General features: G+C 49.9%; 1 protein-coding gene across 5 annotated transcripts in view; it reads right to left on the reverse strand.

Annotated features, from left to right (window-relative positions):
• Positions 1-9,203: 9,203 nt before the first annotated feature.
• The window catches only part of FBXO32 (F-box protein 32), a 28,874-nt gene continuing 17,777 nt past the window's right edge, over positions 9,204-20,300 (reverse strand). For 4 of the 5 annotated variants that reach the window (XM_029064103.2, XM_039911675.1, XM_029064105.2 and 1 more), the window contains exons 5-9: positions 16,714-16,807; positions 15,953-16,137; positions 12,663-12,845; positions 11,635-11,778; positions 9,204-10,720 (exon numbers count right to left, since the gene is read on the reverse strand). In XM_029064103.2, the coding sequence (XP_028919936.1) occupies positions 10,631-10,720; positions 11,635-11,778; positions 12,663-12,845; positions 15,953-16,137; positions 16,714-16,807 (696 nt within the window). In that variant the 3' untranslated portion in view covers positions 9,204-10,630. Of the gene's footprint in view, positions 10,721-11,634; positions 11,779-12,662; positions 12,846-15,952; positions 16,138-16,713; positions 16,808-19,405; positions 19,472-20,300 lie in introns of those variants that run through there. The other variant, XM_029064106.2, reaches the window with a different exon arrangement.

Here is a 20,300-nt window from a genome sequence, read left to right on the forward strand (position 1 = left end):
TGGTCATTTCTCGGGAGAAGGTAGAAATCTTCTATTTTTCCTCCCCCACCCACTCTCCACATTTAAACCTTCTATTTTTAACCCCGCGGTGGGCTTTCGGGGCTAACGGGAGCTAGATTATCGTCTGGACGGTTGAGGAAAACGGGGAAATGAGTCGCACCGTCGTAAAGTAGGATGATTTAACCTTTTGTCTTCTGGTCGCTATCTGGGCCTAATTGAAAAATTACTCCTCTCCAGAGAATTTGAGAGTTTAAGGGGATCGGAATAATACGGCCTCTACGGAGAATAAAGACGACTTGCAGAAAAGCAACTGCTAAATAAATAGAGCCACCCGGGAGGGATAGTTTTACTCTCCTCTCTTGGTAGTGCAGCAGTGATAGATGCGGGCCGTGAAGGAACCCAAGGCAAGAGATTCTGGGTACGTGTACATACCCCCTTCTCCTTTCTCCCCGTCCGTGCAAATTAATGACGTTCGTTGACGGTTTACTTGGAAGAATACAACAGAGTTGGTACTCACGATCCCCGTCCTGGAGGAGCTTACGATCTAGTGCGGGAGACAGACGCTAAAATCGATCCCCCATCGGGGAGGTCACGGAGGACGTGTACGTAAGTGCTGTCGGGTTAGGACCGGGCTCTCAGAGAGCTCACGGTGTACGCATTCACTCGTTCGATCGCATTGACTGTGCGCAGAGCGCTGTACTAAGCGCTCGGAAAGTACAGTTCGGCAAAAGATAGAGACGGTCCCTACCCAGCGGTGGGCTCGCGGTCTAGAAGATCTCACATAGGTTAGTGCTTGCCTCCCTTGTTAGACCGTAAGCTTCCTGAGGGCAGGGAATCACGTCTACTGACGCCCCTGGACTCCCCTAAGTCTTTAGTACGGTGCTCTGCTCTCTGTAGACGCCACTCAGTAAATACTATCGACTGAGTGAATGATGGATAGAGGAAACCCTGTGGTCCCTGCCTCCTGGCCTTGGCTTCGCGTGGAGGGTCGAACCGTCTGACGTGCCTTGCTTTTCCCCTCTCCACCCCTAATGTCCTAGTAACCCATTGCAGACTACTCCTCCGTGGGTAGATACGCTGACCTGAACCCCCTGATTTTCCCTCCGTGCACCATTTCCCACCGTAACCAAATCCGTTCCCCTTACCCCCTCGCCGGGAGGAAATATACTCCCTTGATTTGTTTTGAACCTTCCACCTTCAAGGCTCAGTGAGCATTTCCTGGGAGCGTCATTCAGAGAAAATCGGTGAAAAAAGCCTTTTTTATTATTATTATTATTATTATAATTATTAATAGTACTTGCTAAGCACCTACTGTGTGTTAAGCACTGGGGTAGGTGCAAGATAATCCCCGCAGAGAATCCTCTAGAACAGCAGAACGTTCCACCGGTGTGATGTTATTAAAATTAGTAGACGACTAGGGAAACCAAACCCGACCAAGTGGAAAAACTGATTGATAGTATAGGCTTATATCAGTAATAATCAATGAATGGTATTTATCGAGTGCTTTTCACTGTACTAAGGGCTTGGGAGAGTACAATACGAAAGAGTTAGCGGACACGTTTCCAGCCCACAGTGAGTTCACGGTCTAGGATATCCAGTCTACAGTCCACTATAATAATAAGTATGGCATCTGTTACGCGCTCACTCCGTTCCCAGCACCGTTCTAATGGCTGCGGTAGATACAAGGCAAGCGGGTTGTCCCACGTGGGGCTCACAGTCTTCATCCCCATTTTACAGATGAGATCACCGTGGCACAGAGAAGCTAAGTGACTGGCCCAGAGTCACACAGCCGACAAGTGGCAGAGCCGGGGTTAGAAGCCACGACCTCTGACTCCCAAGCCCGGGCTCTTTCCACTAAGCCACGCTGCCTCTCATGATGATAACGATCCTACTCTAATGGGATGAGAAGAATATTATCTATGAAGCACTTACTCTGTACCAAACACTACAGGGCCTACCGGGGGAGAGAGAAGCAAACCAAGTTGGACACAGTCCCTGTCCCACGTGGAGCTCACGGTTTAAAGTCCATCAGGGCAGGAGCAGCCGTGAACCAAATTCAGTGCTCCTTCCTGCCGAAGGGTGAGAGCCACCTCCTTCCATTCCTTTTTCTTCCTTTTCCTTCCTCCTCCATTTCCTTCTCTTCCTCCACCTCTCTCTCTTCCTTTTCCATTTCTTCCGCCCCTCCTACTCCTCCTCCTCCCTTGCTTCTCCATTCCTTTCTCCTTTCTTCATGTTCCTTCTTCTCCGTCTCCTTCTCCCGATCTTCCCCCTCCTCCTCCTCCTTCCCTTTGTCCTCCACCCTCCTGCCGGGCCACCCCGGGTCACGGCTGCGGGCTCCCCGCTGGCCCCTCTGGCTGTAATTGAACGCCTGACGGGGCCGCAGCCCAAATTGGGACTTTCTCGCCCAGTGTGGGCTGTTTGGTGGCAGGGCAGGTAAGCGGAGCTCCGCGACCGTGGGTAAGTCGCTTCGCTTCTCGGTGCCTCAGTGACCTCATCTGTAAAGTGGGGATGAAGACTGTGAGCCCCACGTGGGACGACCTGATGACCCTGTATCCACCCCAGCGCTTAGAACGGTGCTCTGCGCGCAGTAAGTGCTTAACTAGTACCAACATTAGGATTATTATTATTATAGCTGATGGGGTAGTTCCTGATCAGGCCAGGCAGTGTACTTATTGAGCTCTTACTGTGTGCGGAACACTGTACCAGATCCTTGGGAGAATACAACAAATAGGCACACCCCCTGACCCCGACGAGTTTACAGTCCAGAGGGGGAGCCAGACGTTTAGTGAGAAGCAGCGTGGCTCAATGGATAGAGCCCGGGCTTAAGAGTCAGAGGTCATGGGTTCGAATCCCAGCTCTGTCACTTGTCAGCTGTGTGACCTTGGGCAAGTCACTTCACTTCTCTGGGCCTCAGTTCCCTCATCTGTAAAATGGGGGGGAAGACTGGGAAGACCTCGTATCCTCCCCGGCGCTTAGAACAGTGCTTGGCACATAGTAAGCGCTTAACAAATGCCATCATCCTCATTAGTATAAGCAATACTGATTTATACTAAGAAATTACTACTATAGTAATATACAGTATACCGTACTAATCGACGTACTTAGCAGTTACATCAGCGCTGTGGGGCCGGGGGAGTGGCGAATAAAAGGTGCGATGACAGATGGCTTTTGAGTGATTTTTAGCAAATTGCCTTCTCCTCCCGCCCTATCTTACCACCATCCAAATGGATGTTTTTCACCCTGCAGTCCCCCTTTCTCGATAGCAGAGACCGTGTGTGTTTCGCCCCCATGAATTATTTCCCAGTGCTTATAACGCAGTGCGCAGCACACACAAGTGCTTAATCAGTCCGGTGACCGCCACATTAGTAGGGACGGGCCAAGTCGATGTCCACAGAGCGTATACAATTTAAACCCACCTTCCCTGGTGTCATTTCAATCTCGGAGGTCGCTGGCCATTCTGAAATGAATCCCTCCCGCGGCAGTTCGGACTCTGGTTGCTCGGAGCCAGGAAGATGACTTACAAGAAATTATAGTGTTCGAAAATCTACAAACTTAACTTTCACGTCTGTTATTTGGGCGTGAAAAGAACCAGCGGAGAGCTACATTAGAAAGTGCGGGGAAATGGACCGAGTGTATTTATGGAGTGCTTACTGCGCGCAGAGCACTGTACTAAGCACTTGGGAGACCCTAATATAACGGAGTCGGGCGACACATTCCCTAGGTACGGTCTTTGCGGACTTGGAGTGTTCGATCTACAACTTTGTTCTGTTCCTCGTTCTCCCTCTGTTTATAAATATCTTGTCCCTCCCTCCCCATTAGAGAAGCAGCGTGGCTCAGTGGAAAGAGCCCGGGCTTGGGAGTCAGAGGTCATGGGTTCGAATTCCAGCTTCACCACGTTCATTCATTCATTCAGTAGTATTTATTGAGCGCTTACGATGTGCAGAGCACTGTACTAAGCGCTTGGGACGAACAAGTCGGCAACAGATAGAGACGGTCCCCGCCGTCTGACGGGCTCACGGTCCGATCGGGGGAGACGGACGGACGAGAACGATGGCGATAGATAGAGTCGAGGGGAAGGGCGTCTCGTAAAAACCGATGGCGACTAAATAGAATCGAGGCGATGTACAATTCGTTAACCAAATAAATAGGGTAACGGAAATATATACAGTCGAGCGGACGAGTACGGTGCCGAGGGGAGGGGAAGGGAGAGGGGGAGGAGCGGAGGGAAAGGGGGAAAAGAGGGTTTAGCTGCGGAGAGGTGAAGGGGGGGTGGCAGAGGGAGAAGAGGAGCTCGGTCTGGGAAGGCCTCTCGGAGGAGGTGAGTTTTAAGTAGGGTTTCGAAGAGGGGAAGAGAATCAGTTTGGCGGAGGTGAGGAGGGAGGGCCTTCCGGGTCGACGGCGGGACGGGCGAGACCGGGGGACGGCGAGGAGGCGGGCGGCGGAGGAGCGGAGCGTGCGGGGTGGGCGGTGGAGAGAGAGAAGGGAGGAGAGGTAGGACGGGGCGAGGTGACGGAGAGCCTCGAAGCCTAGAGTGAGGAGTTTTCGTTCGGAGCGGAGGTCGACAGGCGACCACTGGAGGTGTTTAAGAAGGGGAGTGACAGGCCCAGATCGTTTCTGCGGGAAGATGAGCCGGGCGGCGGAGTGAAGGATAGACCGGAGCGGGGCGAGAGAGGAGGAAGGGAGGTCAGAGAGAAGGCTGACACGGTAGTCTAGCCGGGCACGTGTCAGCTGTGCGACCGTGGGCAAGTCACTTCACTTCTCTGTGCCTCAGTTACCTCATCTGTAAAATGGGGATTAAGACTGTGAGCCTCACGGGGGACGATCGGATTACCCTGTATCTATCCCAGCGCTCAGAACAGTGCTCTGCACATAGTAAGCGCTTAACGAATACCAACATTATTATTATTGGATTATAATCTGCTTGTGGGTAAGCGTCTTCTGCTTCTGTTATACCTTCTCAAGTGCTTTGCACGGTGCTTTCTGTGATCAGTAAATAGGACTTTACTGGCAGTTGGATCAACATTTGTTTCTAAAAGACCCTAATTGGGGCATCTCAATGAAAGCACGAATTCATATAGTCGGAACAGTATTTATTGCAATTTGGTGTCCAAAAAAAAAAAACTTTACAAAAATATGCCACCATTCAGTACAAACAGCTGTACAGATCAGTTCTCCATGCAAGGAAGGAGTGCAAATCTATAAAGGGAGAATTCAGGTCACACAGAAATATTAGATACAGTACAAGTCCTTATAGAAGTTCCGTGGGAAACCCCTCATAGTTTATTATTTTTCACCGCCCCCCACGGACCTCCACATTATAAATACGCATACTTTTTTTTTAACCCTGTGGAATAACTTCCTTGCTTAGTACATTCCCTCAAAGCAGCCAGGCTCCCAAGATGGCTTATTGGCTAGGTGTCGAGTGATTCCTGAATTTAGGATGCACGTCACGGCTGAAATAGACTTCTTTTCCCTCTGGAAAATAGAACCGGCCGCATCCAGATCTCACCCTCAGCTGCTACTTCATGGGAAGCGCGATGGGGGTGATCATCGTACAGCTGCAGATTTCCAGCCTTATTCATTCATTTGATTCAGTCGTATTTATTGAGCTCTTACTGTGTGCAGAGCCCGGAGCTAAGCGCTTGGGAGGGCACAACGTAACAGTAAACGGACACCTTCCCTGCCCGCAGTGAGCTTACAGTCTAGCTGAGCCTTACTCAGCTCAGCTCTCACCCCGCTTAAAATCCCTGCCCCCTTTTCGTAGTCGGCATCTACGGGCCAATCCACTCCGAACGTTTGTGTGGCAGGAGCTCGGGACTTCACAACTAATGCCGCTGGGAACTCTCGTTGGTGGAAAGAGTTCAGAAACCCTGCCATTACCTCCCCTATCTGATAATAGCAGAGCGAGTGGGAAAAAAAACCGACAAAAAACCACCATGCAGGTGTCTGACTAGTATTACATGTCATGTAGTTATCTTACTACCGAAGGGAGGGAAGAATGGGGTGAGTTGAGACCTCTCAAAATAAGGAGGCCCTTAATACTGATTCAGCTTCTTAAATTAGAAAGGTCCAGCGTTTTATTTTGGTGGGAGGGAGGGTATCTGGTAGTTTTGGGATATAACTCTGGGGTTGGGGGTGGTGCATTTAAGGCTGTGAGGACAAGCCCGTTTTAAGAAGCTTCCTGGTTGCTCATCTTTGCCATTTTTTTTTTAATTAAAAAAGGATTAAATAGGTCTAAAACAGGCTTGTCAGAACAAGTAGCTAAAGCAAGTCAAACGCGTAGAACCTAATCTGCTCAAAATCTAATAAGGTCTAGGTGCTGGTAATCTATTCACAGTGATTCCGGCTGCTAGACAGCACGGAGAGGGAACTGAAAAGGATCGGAAAAGTTAGCGGCGAGAAGTCGTTGGCCAGACGGAGGATTACTAATTTTCTCCTTTCCCTCTTTGCGGAACTGATTGGAAGGGTTTATTTTGGCCAACATCAAGCTTATAGCACAGACTATGTATAGAGACTTCACGGAATCGAATGTACTTCTGGTCCTTTTTCGGTTCGAGATGTTAAGGGCCAAAGATATAGTGAAGAGAAATCTCTTTGCCCTTGCCTGGGAGTTCAAGAAGTGGAATAATTAGAGTATCACAGAAACGTTAGCAAGCAGCTTAGTGAGGATGTGTTTACTGATGCCAAAGCTCGGAAATAGAAGGTTAACAAAACAGAAAAATGTGGAGAAACATACCTGGTGTGGACTTTAGAGAATAGCAGATAAAAAAACAAACGCAGGTGTGCATTTATAACCAACATTATCCTCGCGAAAACTAACTTCTACTTGGAAATCCTCTCTCTTGTTGGGAGAAGAAGAGAGGTTTTAACAGGTTATCAAAAGAAAAGCAAATCCGTCCTCTTCCACCCAAGGAGTCCCTGTGAGACTACCTCATAGGAAACATTCCGAGTATTCGGAGGAACTAGTAGTTGTTGGTATATATTTAGAGCCCCTGCGGGGTACTTCCATTCATAAATGTAGCCCACTCTCTTAAAATAGTTTTACGGTGGAAATACGAACCCCAACGAGATCTACCCCCGCTTCAGCATTGGCCAGACTGAAGTCTTCTCCCCCCAGATCTCCCTGAAGTCTTTTCTTCACTGCCCTGAATCTTGCACTCTTTTCACCTCCTGTTATAATTGAGAAGAGGCAGGAAATGAAAGGAATAGGACCGGAAACCCCCGCTCTCTCAGAAGATAGCAATCAGTGAACCTGGTCTGGCCTGTTGGAAATTCAGTCTTCTTACAGTATAACGTCCCAGTTTCATCACCGACGCGAGGTGAAGGATCTTGATTTGTCCTAACAAGGGGTTTCTTTTACCTAGTTATGTCTCTGAACATCGACCAGTAGCACTTCCTGAGAGCCTACTGTGTGCAGAGCGCTATATCAGGCGCTCGGGAGAGAGCGATACGAGGAGAGGACGGCACGAGACGTTAGCCTCGGACACGCGGCCTAAGCGGCCGACCGTCCGAGATGATCGCGGGAGCCTCTCTGACCGCCTCATTCCGTTGGGCTAAGTAATCGATTCATATCGCATATAGAATAATGTATAGGAAGGGATGGGAGTAAGAAATGGACCCCCATTTCTTCCTCAACTTCCCGTTAGGGAACAGGTGTCGGACCAGTGGTTCCCGGCCATTTTCTGTCAAGGATGCTTTCTTGGGCACCTGACACGGTAAACCCTTGCTTTAAGTTATCATGTAGTAGAAGGCAAACAGAGTGCAATCCAGTAAATGTCAATCGGCGTGGGTAGATTTGCCAACCCTTTTGTATTCTTGGACTTGTTCTCTGTTCCCTGATGTCCCCATCTCTCCCCTCCTTTAAATCACAGCCTGAGGCCACCTCTTCCAGGAGGCTTTCCCTGGTTAACTTCATTTCTTTTTCAACCCACCAGCATAGTTCATGATCATCCCCTGCCCTTCAATTCATTTTTGTAATTACCGGGTCTATGCACGTTAAGATGTATTGCCTCCCTACAGAATTTAAATTATTTGAGGGCGGGTACCTTCTTCAGTCTACCTGTTTCGCCCCAGCACCAGTCCTAGCAGGGCTGCTTAATACCATAAATATTTATCCAACTGATTTGCTTATTACCATCTATCTATAGGCCTCCCGTTGACCTTAAGTTCCTACCAGCCCTTTCTCCTTCAGTACATTCCCTTCGTCTTTCTCCTGTCCCCAGCACCTTCTGACCTCAAATACAAATACACTTTTCTCAAATACACTTTGAGAAAATTCCTTGACGACTCTAAAGAGACACCAGGTTCGCATTAACTCGCTTTGAGACCTCAGGTTGGCAACGTGACCCGCTAGCTAGATAAGTGCTTTGCCCACAGTAACCGCTCAATAAAATCGATTAAATCACTGAGATGGATTTAGAGAAAGTGGATTCCTAAATTGTCGATAAGAATATTCAGCATCTTCCCCACTAAACTGTAAGCTCCTTGCAGGAAAGGATTGGGTCTACTACTTCTCTCCCAAGCGCTCAGTACCATCCTCCACACAGAATAAATGCTCAGTCAATACTGTTGCTTGCTAATCCCTAACAAGACAGGAAATGAGAAATGGTGCAGCTGGTAAATGCATGAAAGAGAGAAAGTAAGATGGGAAAAAGGGAAGGAAACCCAAGCACCCAATTCAACGTGACGGGCTGATGAAATAGAGATGCTTCCCATGAGAAACTGCGGAGAGAGCAGCAGGGAGCAAGAGTTTATGGAAGAGCACTTTTCATCAGTCAGGGCAGCGGTGACTCACCCATGAATATTCCAATGAATAGAAACAATGATAATAATAAGTGTGGTATTTGTTTCGCGCTTAGAAAGTGCCAGGCCCTAAACCAAGCGCTGGGGTAGATAAAAGAGAATCAGGTCCCACATGGGGCTCACAATCTCACTAGGAGGGAGAATAGGTATCGAATCCCCATTTTGCAGATGAAGGAACTGAGGCACAGAGAAGTTAAGTGACTTGCCCAAGGTCACCCAGCGGGCAAGTGGAGAAAGATTCACCTCCCCGCCTGGGATGACACTTAGGCACGACGGAAGGGAAAGGTTAACAAAGAGAAGCTTCCTTGTCCAGTTTTTCACACCTCCCACTTTAGGGCACCGTGCTGATCTCTGCCGAGCGCTGCGCACTAGAAGGACTTTTCCTCTAGGATGTCTGCTCCTTAGCGTTTATGACAAATCTAAGTTTGTCATTTTATTTTACATATTTTTCCCAAGGCGTGCCAGGGTGATTTGAATTGCAAAAATGCAAACACAGGGGGCAAAAGTACACAGTTGCAGAAATGGAAGAGTTTATAAAACTTAAAACACCACACATACACACATACACACAGAACCAGGACCCATTAACAGTTGACTAAGTTGAGCTTTCCTATCCCCTCATTACTTCGTCAGAAATGCATAGCCACACAATTGTCCAGGATTGAAGATAAATCCTTGAATTTGAACTGTACATTCGGTTACAGGGGCTACAGGGAGTGGTTTCCTTCTCCTTTTAGAACTATGCTGTAATTGTTTGCATATTTTAAGCCAGCCTTGGAAGTATTTTCACACGTATTACCCAGGATAACAATTTATGTTAAAGTAATAAGCAGTAGGAACGAAATCTCCATTTTCTCCACTGGTATACTTCCGTGGGGCAGGAGGGCTGGAAGAGATGTTGCATGGTACAATGTATCCTGTACTTATTTTCAAGACTTCATTAAGTACACCCACCTTACTGTACCCGTCTGATAAGTAGAAATGATCCCAACTCTTGAACGGAAGTCAGACTAAGGTGGTACCTACGTGCATGGAAATCAAATAGGAACGTCTCCTCACGGCCACGGAACTGACTCTTCGGTAATCTTGCCGTTGCTTCCCCAGCTGGAGACGTGAAAGGAAAAGCATTTCCCACTAGTGTTTTATAGGAGCGGCAACTCAAAAGACCGTTCTGTTCACCAGAGTAAGGCCGAACCAGGAAGAGGTCTGCCTACGCTGAACGGTCTTCCTTTCTTATCGCCGTCGAAAGTATAAAAATGAACAGTGCACCCTGGATAACTTACTTCGTGTGTCAGAAAAAGGTACTGTTTGATCTCAGAGGTAGAAAGTAGTGTGGTGTTGTGGCTTTACAAAATAAGCCCTATACGTAAGTTTAAGAAACATCCAAATCCATCGCGTGAATTTTCCATGATTTTTACAGGGATCTCTGATGTTTAGTTTCTTTTAAATTTCCGAGTCGTAAACAGGTCAAGGAAGTTCATGCTGACGCTTTATGTCTTTCCGATTTTTAGAAACCCAAGGCAAGGTCCGTAGAGAGCACAGAGCGGATTCGGTTTTGACTTCTAAAACACGGTTTCTCCTCCTGTCATCTTGCGGGCTAATCGTGAAAAAAAAACAACGCCTATTTACAGAACGCTACCGCTCTTCCTCACCACTTGGAACACAAAACGTCCTCGTTCCTACAGAGTCGGGAGGCGGCTCCCAGGTCCGCACTGCTAGCCGGATGCTGAGGTTTCACACCAACGTCGAAAATGTACACTATTTACAACCGAAGCGTCCGAGATCAGTAACCTAGAGTCCGCCGAGAACTAGACAGTCCGAAGCGTGGTCAGAACTTGAAGAGGTTGATAAAGTCTTGGGGTGAAAGAGAGACGGAGCAGCTCTCGGGGTTGTTGGCCGTACAGGGATGGTCGATGCCCTGGAAAGAGGAACGTCACATCTAGGTAAACGTCTCCAAGTTCCCCTGCTATAGAGAAAGCACCCCACTTCCAAGGCAAAGCGTTCTACGGGTCTGTCGTCAATCAGGCGATCCATCAACGTCAGGCGCTGAGCGTTTACTGCGTGCAGGGCACCGTACCAGGTGATTGGGAGAGTCCAATTTAATAGAATTGGTAGACACAATTTCTACCCACAAGGAGCTTAAAGTCTAGAAGGGGATTTGTGAGTCGAAGGACTTGTGAACCCCTGCGGGGCCACGGCCCGGGCCAGGCCTAATTCTCAACCGGGAACTTCTTCCCAGCTTCTAGTTCATTGCTTTGCGTGCACTGAGAGCCCGATCGATACTTTTACTGCTTGGGTTAACCGAGTGCCCTGCGTACTGGAATTTGGGACGTTCAATACGGAGGGCAGAAGAGAAGGGACGCGAGTGTGGGAAAGGAATCTTCAGAGGTTTTACCAGTGCTCACTGTTAAATCTAGTACGAATAATAATAATTGTGGCATGCGTTAAGCACTCACTATGCGTCAAGCACTGGGGTAGGTGCCGGGTAATCGTATCGGACACGGCCCCTGGGCCCAGACAGGGCAGATGACCGCATCGGGAGGGAGAGCGGCTATCGAATCCCCATTGTACGGAGGGGGGGAGTGAGGCTCGGGGAAGTCAAGTGACTCGCCCCAGGTCGCACGGCGGGACCCAGATGTCCTGACTCCTGTGCTCTATCCCCTAGGCCACGCTGCTTCTCCGCAGGGGCCGAGCTACGCGAGTTGCCCAGAGTTCAGCCTTGGCTTGTGCCGGAGATGAAGTCACGGGGGGTTAAGTTTATGTCACTCTCCATGCAGCTGCTAGGGCAGGGTGAGCGGGAGTGGGCTTTTCAAGGTCTCCTCCAACACATACCTTCCAGGACAGTATATGGCAATGTCTGCAGAGCTGAAGAGTGTCTCCGTACTGCTCTTTCTTTGGGTAACACCGTACAAGCTTAAAATACATCTTTTTCCAATCCAGCTGGCCCTTATCGGATAAGATTAGGCGCTTGCGGATCTAAAAGGAATGAAGCGGGTGCAAAGAAATAAGTCGAGGCCAGCCTTTGAGGTCTTCTGTTCTACTGAAGTATTACTTTCCCCTCAAAGTCCCTCCCTCTTCCCTATCTCAACCGACCTGCGTCTCTTGCCAGTTCTCAGAGCGGTTAGGTGATAGACTCGTGACGCTAACCACCAGACCAATCAGTGTTACCTGAACATTTACCGTGTGAACAGCGCCGTGGTAAGCGTTTGGGAGAATGCGATGGAATCAGCAGACGCGATCCCTACCCTCCTGATGCGTTTCGTTTATAGACCGTTAACTTTCAACGGCTTTAAAGCTGACCTCTTTCATCAGTCAATCAGTGGTATTTATCGAGCGCTCGCCGCGTGCTGTACTAAGCCCTTGGGAGAATATAAGTACAATAGAAGAGTTGGAAGACACTTGCCCTGCTCACAGGAAGGGTTACAGTGCAGAGGGATCAGTATAATTCCCAAGGACACAAAACCTTTTATTTAATAATCTTGATTTTTCCAAAGAACTGGAGTCACCCTCCGCCACGTCGTTCTGTCACTATGAGGTGACCTCGCAGGCGGACCTGCAGGGGTGACTTCACAAGCACCCCTCCATTATCGTAGCTGCTCTGACGCAATGAAGATAAGGCAATCCTTTGTCAAGACCGAAAGATTCTTGAAGCTAGAAAGCCAAGGCCCGGCCTGATCTAGTAAGTCGCCCATGTTCGACTGTCACGACTAATAACTCTCTGGTAATCCATGTGCCGCCCAGAGGAACTCAATAAATACTATCAATCGATTACGTCACGACGGAAGCGCGAGGGAGAAGGCTTTGAGCATTTAATGCCGAGGTCAGGGGAGAGGGGTAAAAACAGAAATCCGCCCAACTACCTGTCGCTCCGTGAAATGGTACTGACAGAGCTTCTTCCACAGCAGTCGATCTTCACTGAGGATCTGGAGGTCTGGCGCTACTTGGCCCAGGCTGACGAGGTCTCTGCCATCTGTCAACCTCTGCACGATGTTCATTTGTAAGCACAGAGGCAGGTCCGTGAAGGTCAGGCCTTTAAAAGCGGGCTGGAAGGGAAAAAGGATGCACTTTAATACAGAGAGGAAAAAGGAAATGAAACCCAGCTCGATGGTCTCCTCCAAAGGCCAGGCTCGGCCCCCGACCCTTCCAGGTAACTCATCGTACGGGGACGGAGACCCACTCGTCCGAACCCAACGCGAATCGTCGAAATCTGATCCTGGGAAGGATTCGCCCGAGAACACCTCTGGGTTCCTGCATGAGTTAATTCAGACACCGTACTTCTTACTGCCGTAGATCTTACGGACTTGGGTCGTACCCAAGGGGCAGCTCGGCCAACTGCTTGGCTGACTGCTGTCGTCCCTCCTACTCGGACTGGGCGCCCCACGTGGGACCCGAATATCTCCTATCTACCCCAGCGCTTAGTACAGTGCTCGGCACAGGGTAAGTGCTTAACAGATGCAATGATTTATTTTACAATTTAAAAGCGTTTAGGCTCTAGCAGCCACATGAGCTATTACAACAGCCACATGATATTTCTTTCTTTCTTCTCCGGTGGACTTCAAAGAATTGATTATTTTCTTTTGGGATAAAACCCAAGAGCTGATTATGACATTAATTCTCGTTCAAAAGAGGGCAGATGGGGCAGAGGGTACTCGGTCAGCCTTTCCAAGCTGACTTTTTCCCTAATCTTTGCCTCGACCCCCGGCCAAGTCTCTCGAACGCTTAAGATTCCCTAGAAATGGCTAAACGCTCGCCTGACTTCTTTCAGTATAAACACACTAGGCAGAAACAAGGTCTCCGCTTTTTATTTTAAACCAGGGCTTGGCTACGATCCATCAGACTACGTTTTTGTTTTTTTTCCACAGAGCACTCGAGCTCCAGAACACTTGCCTTGCACATCCTAAGAATGTTGGGTTTACTTGTTCAAAGTATAAAAGCAAACACAACCCCTGTTTATTTCTCCATTCACCCTCTGTAACCATCCGAACGGATAAAAAACTGGATAGGAAAACTGCGCAGAAGTATCACTCCGGATCAGGCCCGAGGTTTACTCTGACCCTCCTTTTACCCTCAAAGGCCCAAACGCGGCCGTGGCCGAATTGTAAAAAACGCCGGAGCTCAACCTCGGAGCTCAACTGTTCGCTTCCCGAGGGCAGGGATCGTGTCTGCCTCTTCTGATGCATTCTCTTAAGTGTCCGCTACAGTGCTCCGTATACTGTCAGCTCCTTAAGGGAAGGGATCATGTCTACTAATTCAATTATTGTTCTCTCCCAAGCACGCAACAAGCACTCAATAAATATCACTGATTAATCTGACTGATCCAAGTTTTGATCCGACGACTTCTTGTGCTTTGGTTCTCAAAGGCTCATTCACACCTGTTTCCACCTTAACCATTGAAATCAGTTAGAACTCTTTCTCCCCTTCCTCCTACCCTTTCCTCAAACCACGAAGACTTGTGGGGGGCAGAGATGGGGCCGCTGCTGGATTGCTAATTTTTCTAAAACAGTTCCTCTCAGAGCTGCAGTGGGAAGGTGCAGGAGTGGACGGAAGGAAAGGAGGAAGATGGAGCCGGGCGTCCAAGAAGACGCACCACCGCGGATATTTCCTGGAGGGGAGGAAGAAACCAGAATGCATCGGCCTGGGGATTTTCTGGTGACCTAAAATTATGTTTACGGGGCACTAGGAAGAGAGCAAAAGAGGTCACACAGTTCAACGGGGTAAACGGTCGGCCAGAGTGAGAAAATCACGTATCCGCTCTGTGAGTGAGCCGAGAGATTGAGGAGATAATACTGACACCCAAGAGGGTTTTATGCGACAGAGCATTGGCCGTTCATGACAGCTTCTGAAACGTTCAGTTATCTTTGCCGAAAAAGGTAGCGGAGACAGGCATGTTTGTCCGTATTAGCTCCGACCGACAGCGCGCGAACGGAAGCCCTAACAATTCTGTTGGGAAAACTGCCGATCCTTCTCGGTCTAACGATAAGATGACCAAGAGGATCACCAGTATTTATCTGTCCACTAGAGTAACCCAAGTGGCCCCATGAACTCTTTCCTCCTGGCTTTTAGAGGCTCCACTCACCATCCGCCGTCCAGCGGAGGCGAAACCTGATGGCTGGTGTCAAAAATAGATTTCGGAGGAAAATAAGTTAGTCGGCAACAAAGTCTGTGCCGCTTATTAAGTACTCCGCTCCTATTCTGCGCACGGCCTCGTGGAAAGGGCACAGGCCTGGGAGCCGCAGGGCATGGGTTCTAATCCCGGTACTGCCAGGTGCTTACCGTGTGACCTTGGAGAAGTCATTTAACTTCTCTGTGACTCAGTCGACTCATCTGTGAAATGGGGATTAAACACTTGCTCTCCCTCCTACTTAGGCCATGACCCCGTGTGGGACAGGGACCGTGTCCGGTCTGATCGGCGCTTAGAACAGTGCCGGACGCAAGGTGAGTGATTGAATTACATTAAATACCACGTGCGTACTATGTGCCAAGCGTCGTACTAAGCGCTGGAGTAGATTCAAGATCATCAGGCCCCACGTGGGGCTTACAGTCCAAGTGGGAGGGAGAATGGGTACTGAATCCCCATTTTGCCGATGAGGAAATCGAGGCACGGAGAACTGAAGCGACTCGCCCAAGGTCACAGAGCAGGTAAGTGGCTGAGCCGAGATAAGAACCCAGATTCTCTGACTCCCGTGCCCGCGCTCGGTCCACTGGGCCACGCTGCTTCTCACTACGCTGCCCTCCCACTACGTCAGATACCCGAGACACTGTCTTGGACGTGAAGAAAAACCTGTTAAGCAGGGAGTTGGGAAGAGCAGGAGAGGGTGAAAGGTCAGGGCACAGAGAACCCCGGTAAAACGCGTCAGCTGTAGAGTCGGTGCCTCGTGTCAGACACTCAGAGAAAATGCAGTTTTCCATCACGCTCTCACCCTTTCGACCCCACGCCTCTACCCCTATCTAAACCTGCTCTGCTGGGACGAACTACGTCGAATCCCTCTTAGGCATCGGGTTGTAACAGTCGAGATCCTTCTCTTCCCCGGGCCATCCGCCGCAGAGTCTCCGTCTGTCAACCGCTCGAGCACCGGCGTTCCGATAAGACGCCGGGCAGGGGATAAGGACCCTTTTCCCGTAAGGGATAAGGGTCGACGTTCCGGCTTACCCTGGTGATTTGGATATTGTTCAGCTGCTGCTGCCAGTGTAGAATCGTCTCCATCCGGTAAACCCACATATTTATGTTTCCGACCAGTACCGACTTGCCCACCCTTTGAACCAGGGTACATAAGGAGGTGTAGAGGGTCTGGAGCAAATCCCTTATTAGCCTAATGTTCTGCTGGTCTTCCAGGACTAGGGTGGAAAGGAGAAAAAGAAAAAGAAAAAAAAAGCCCGCCGCACAAACACAGCTGTTATTACCCATTTAATAAGCATTTCACACATCTCCTCCCGTGAACTGGCCGGGGATTTTTCCAAGGAGGACTCGAGCCCTGCTTCGTAATACCGGTATGAGGAAAACCTCGTCCGACCGGTTAGAACCTCGGACGGCGGAAAATAGGACAACGGGGGACTCGACGGCGGCCCGGGATAAATGCTCACCCCGCCTAAGGGCAGGGCGATGGTCCCTTCCAACCCTACGACAGGACGTGTTGCGTAATTCGGTGGACCGGACCTGGGTCGACTCCAACCACCGGAAAGGTTTCCAGTTTCGTGCCTACAATTATTCGGAGAGCTGGAGAGGCCCCGAGGGATCGCAAAATTCAGCCACCTGACTCCAAAGGCGTGAGTGACAAAAACCGTTCGAGGGCCGGTGGTTTTCTGCCCGTCCGGTTTCCCTCCCCGACCACGCCTTCAACTCTAACCGGACCAAGTTCCCAAGTGGGCAGACCTCTCCCCCTTCCCTCTTCATCAAGGGAAACGGATCTTTACCTTTCAAGACGACTTTTTCCAAAATGTTCATGAAGTTCTTCTGGGCTATGCCACTCAAGGACGTGAGCTGCGACTTGGATATCAGCTCCAACAGCTGTAGTTAAAAATAGAAGTTGCCAGCCTTAGAGTACAGAGCTATTTTTCTAATCTGCACTTTTAATCACGTGAGGCGGGAAAGTCAGCAGGGATACATGTTTACCGCCGAAGAGCTAAACGGTAGGCAAAGCCGCGACGAGAACCAGATGCCGAAAATGAAAGCCGGTCGGACTAATTAAGACCCCAAGTGAAGGGAGCTGAATGGTGAAATGCCAACTTTGAAAATGAAAAGTTTCTGCCTCTAAATTCAGATCCAACCTCTTCGGATTAACGGTCAGAATGATGCATTTGGGAGGAACAGACAACCTTTTCACTTCGGTGTCGGAGCGTTCCTTCGCCTTCAAGTGAGCACCCTATATTAATAATAATTACTGCGGTATTTTCAAAGCACTTACTATACGCCAAGGACCGTGGTAATAAATACAAGAGAATCGGGTCTCACGTGGGGCTCACGGCCTACGTAGGGGGGAGAACGGATATTGGATCCCCATTCTGCAGATGAGGGCACTGAGGCGGAGGAGTGAAGGGACTTGCCCAAGGGTCGCAGAGCCGGGTCTCAGACCCGAGCCCCTGGACTCGTGCTTTTTCCACTAAGCCCGGCTGCCTCCCTCTGGAGGAAAGAGCAATCAGACCGGTTGTCGGCCCTTCCCTCCCCTCCACCCGTCACCCGCCTCGCTTAGCCACGTCGTGCGCCGGGAACGTGTCTACCACCTCTGTCGTACTCCCCCGAGCACTCAGTACAGAGCCCCGCACCCGGCAGGCACTCAGTAAATACCACCAGTCAGGCGGCCAGTCCTGTTCGTTGAGCACTCATTGGGTGCGGAGCACTGTACCGAGCACTTGGGACAGGTCGCTCTAACAAAATAAGAGACGCATTCCTGCCCGCGCTGGGTTTCCGGTCTAGAGGGGGAGGCAGACGTTAATAGAAATAAAACGACACGGGTGCATCAGCGCCGCGGGGCGGGGAGGGAGAGATGAGTAAAGGGAGCAAGTCGAGTCGCCGCAGAAAGGAGTGGGAGAAGAGGAAAGGAGGGCTTAGTCAGGGAGGGCCTCTTGGAGGAGGTGGGCCTTCAAATAAGGTTTTGAAGATGGGGAGGGGGAGCGTCCGTCGGACACCAAGAGGGAGGGCGTTCCAGGCTAGAGGCAGGCTGCGGGCGAGAGGTCGGCGGCCAGATGGACGAGACGGAGGTACAGCGAGAAGGACGGCGACAGAGAAGCGAATGCGATCGATCGATCGACTGCTGTATTACCTACACTGTTACGGTGTTCTCCCCCAGCCCTCTCGGGGGCCGACAGGTGGACACTGCGTGGCCTTCCACCAGTTGGGACGTTTTTAACCTTCGCCGTTCGAACGAGGTCTCACATCCCAAGTTTACCCTTACGGACTCTCCTCTTCAGATGGCCGGTTTGGCTTTAATCGGTGACATTTAAGGGGGGAACCTTCTTTCCGGCAACAGGCACGGCCACGAAACGAGAGGCTGCGGCATCCGACTAGCCAAGACTGTCGGTGACCAGGAGTTCAGAAGTCGTGATCCGGATGGTCTTCCTGGCTAAGGGCAGCGGGGATCTGTAAATGTAAGTGGTGGCCCGATCCACGATCAGCGAGCTCACGCACGGGATATTATTTCTGCCACTTGTCTGTTTTGCTCAACGCCGTCACCGACATGTGACTGTCAAGCGAGGAGGGTGACGGATCCGCCCTCCCGGCAAGACGACTCAGACGGCCGAGCCGATGTTCTAATAATAGCCGGCGGCTCCCATGACTAGCGTGAAGATGAAAGAGAACAAAATCCCAGAGTCGTTCCCGAGAAGGGCAGCGTATGACTCAACAGAAAAAAGACGAAACAAAACAGAAAAACCACCAGACCCGAGACAGAGTCTGATGGAGAAATCTACATAAAAGCAAGATTCCATTTCGACTACTGTCCCCTGAGGGTGCCGGGTCGAACGGTCTCTAAGAATGCTGCGAAGGAGGAGAAGAAAAATCTCTTAATGGCCACGCGGGTGCAAACCAGAGGGGGAAAAGGTAACAGAGACTCAATCTTAGCAGCGTGGCTCAGTGGTAAGAGCCCGGGCTTGGGAGTCAGAGGTCACGGGTTCGAATCCCCGCTCCCTCACATGTCAGCTGTGTGACTTGGGGCAGAGTCACTTGACTTCTCTGTGCCTCAGTTCCCTCATCTGTAAAATGGGGAGCCCCATGTGGGACAATCTGATTACCCTGGACCTACCCCAGCTCGGCACATAGGAAGCGCTTAACAAATAGCAACATTATCATTATCGAGCGCCCAGATCCGTCGTATTTATTGAGCGCTTTCTGTACGTTCAGCCCCGAACTAAGCACCTGGGAAAAAAGTACAATGCCCCAGAGTTGGTGGACATGATTCCTCCCTTTTCCTTGTGGAAAAGTTTACAGTCTAAAGAGGGGGACGGACGTTAAAAGAGATGAGGAATAGGGGAAACAGTAAAAGCGCTCAAATGGTATTTTGAGACCTCAAGGGCTAACGGTCTGGCTCTCGAGTCCAGAGAACGGTGAATGTGAACATGAGGTTGAAGTAAGGTCAGGTCTTTTCTGAATCCTTATCCAGGATCAATTTACCTTCTGAAAATAGTAGCGAGGCTAATTGTTTACTCCGAAAGAACGGATATGTAAAGTCGGAAATTCTATACGAATGCTAGGTTGTGAAGAGCACTCAGGGTATCGGATTGCGGAACGCGGTCCCACGACGCGGACCTGACACAGAGAGGACGGTTTCTGAGGGGGTCAGTGTCCGTAACCTTCTGCGATATTAGAGAAACACAAAGGAAAGAGACAAGAAGCCAAACCAGAAATTTTCACCATTCGAAAAGAAATCTAACCAAGTCACCTCTCTGTGATTTTCTGTTCTGAGCCCACGACTCGGGTGACTTCCGCAATAAGCAGCGTGGCTCAGTGGATCCAGCACGGGGCTGGGAGTCGGAGGACCTGGGCTCTAATCCCGGCTCTGCCAACTGCTTGCTGGGTGACCTTGGGTAAGTCGCTTCACTTCTCGGTGCCTCAGTTACCTCATCTGTGAAATGGGGATTAAGATTGGGAGCCCCATGTGGACCTGATTACCCTGTATCTACCCCAGCGCTTAGAACAGCGCCTGGAACAGAATTAGCGGTTATCAAATACCATTAAAAAAACCCCCTCTACATGACAGATGTTTTATACTAGCATAAATGCTTTTGAAGGTGAGGGAACACTGTGAGCACAGATGTGCCCGCCCTGATATCTGGTATCCATATACCACATGACACGGTGTAAGTCCTTAAGAAACACCAATCACAGGACGTCATCCTGCCCTTGATTCCTGGTCCTTCAGAGTGGCTTCCGGCTCTTCCTTCAGAGATTTCTCAATAAGATTAGCCTCCCTCCATCCACGCACCGAAATTCAGATTGGAACCAGGACAGTAAATTGAGGGGACAAGGCGGGGGGGGTCTAGAAGTTGACCGTGTGAGTGATATCCAC

This window comes from Ornithorhynchus anatinus, chromosome 4, assembly GCF_004115215.2.
Source record: "Ornithorhynchus anatinus isolate Pmale09 chromosome 4, mOrnAna1.pri.v4, whole genome shotgun sequence".
Lineage (NCBI taxonomy): Eukaryota > Metazoa > Chordata > Mammalia > Monotremata > Ornithorhynchidae > Ornithorhynchus > Ornithorhynchus anatinus.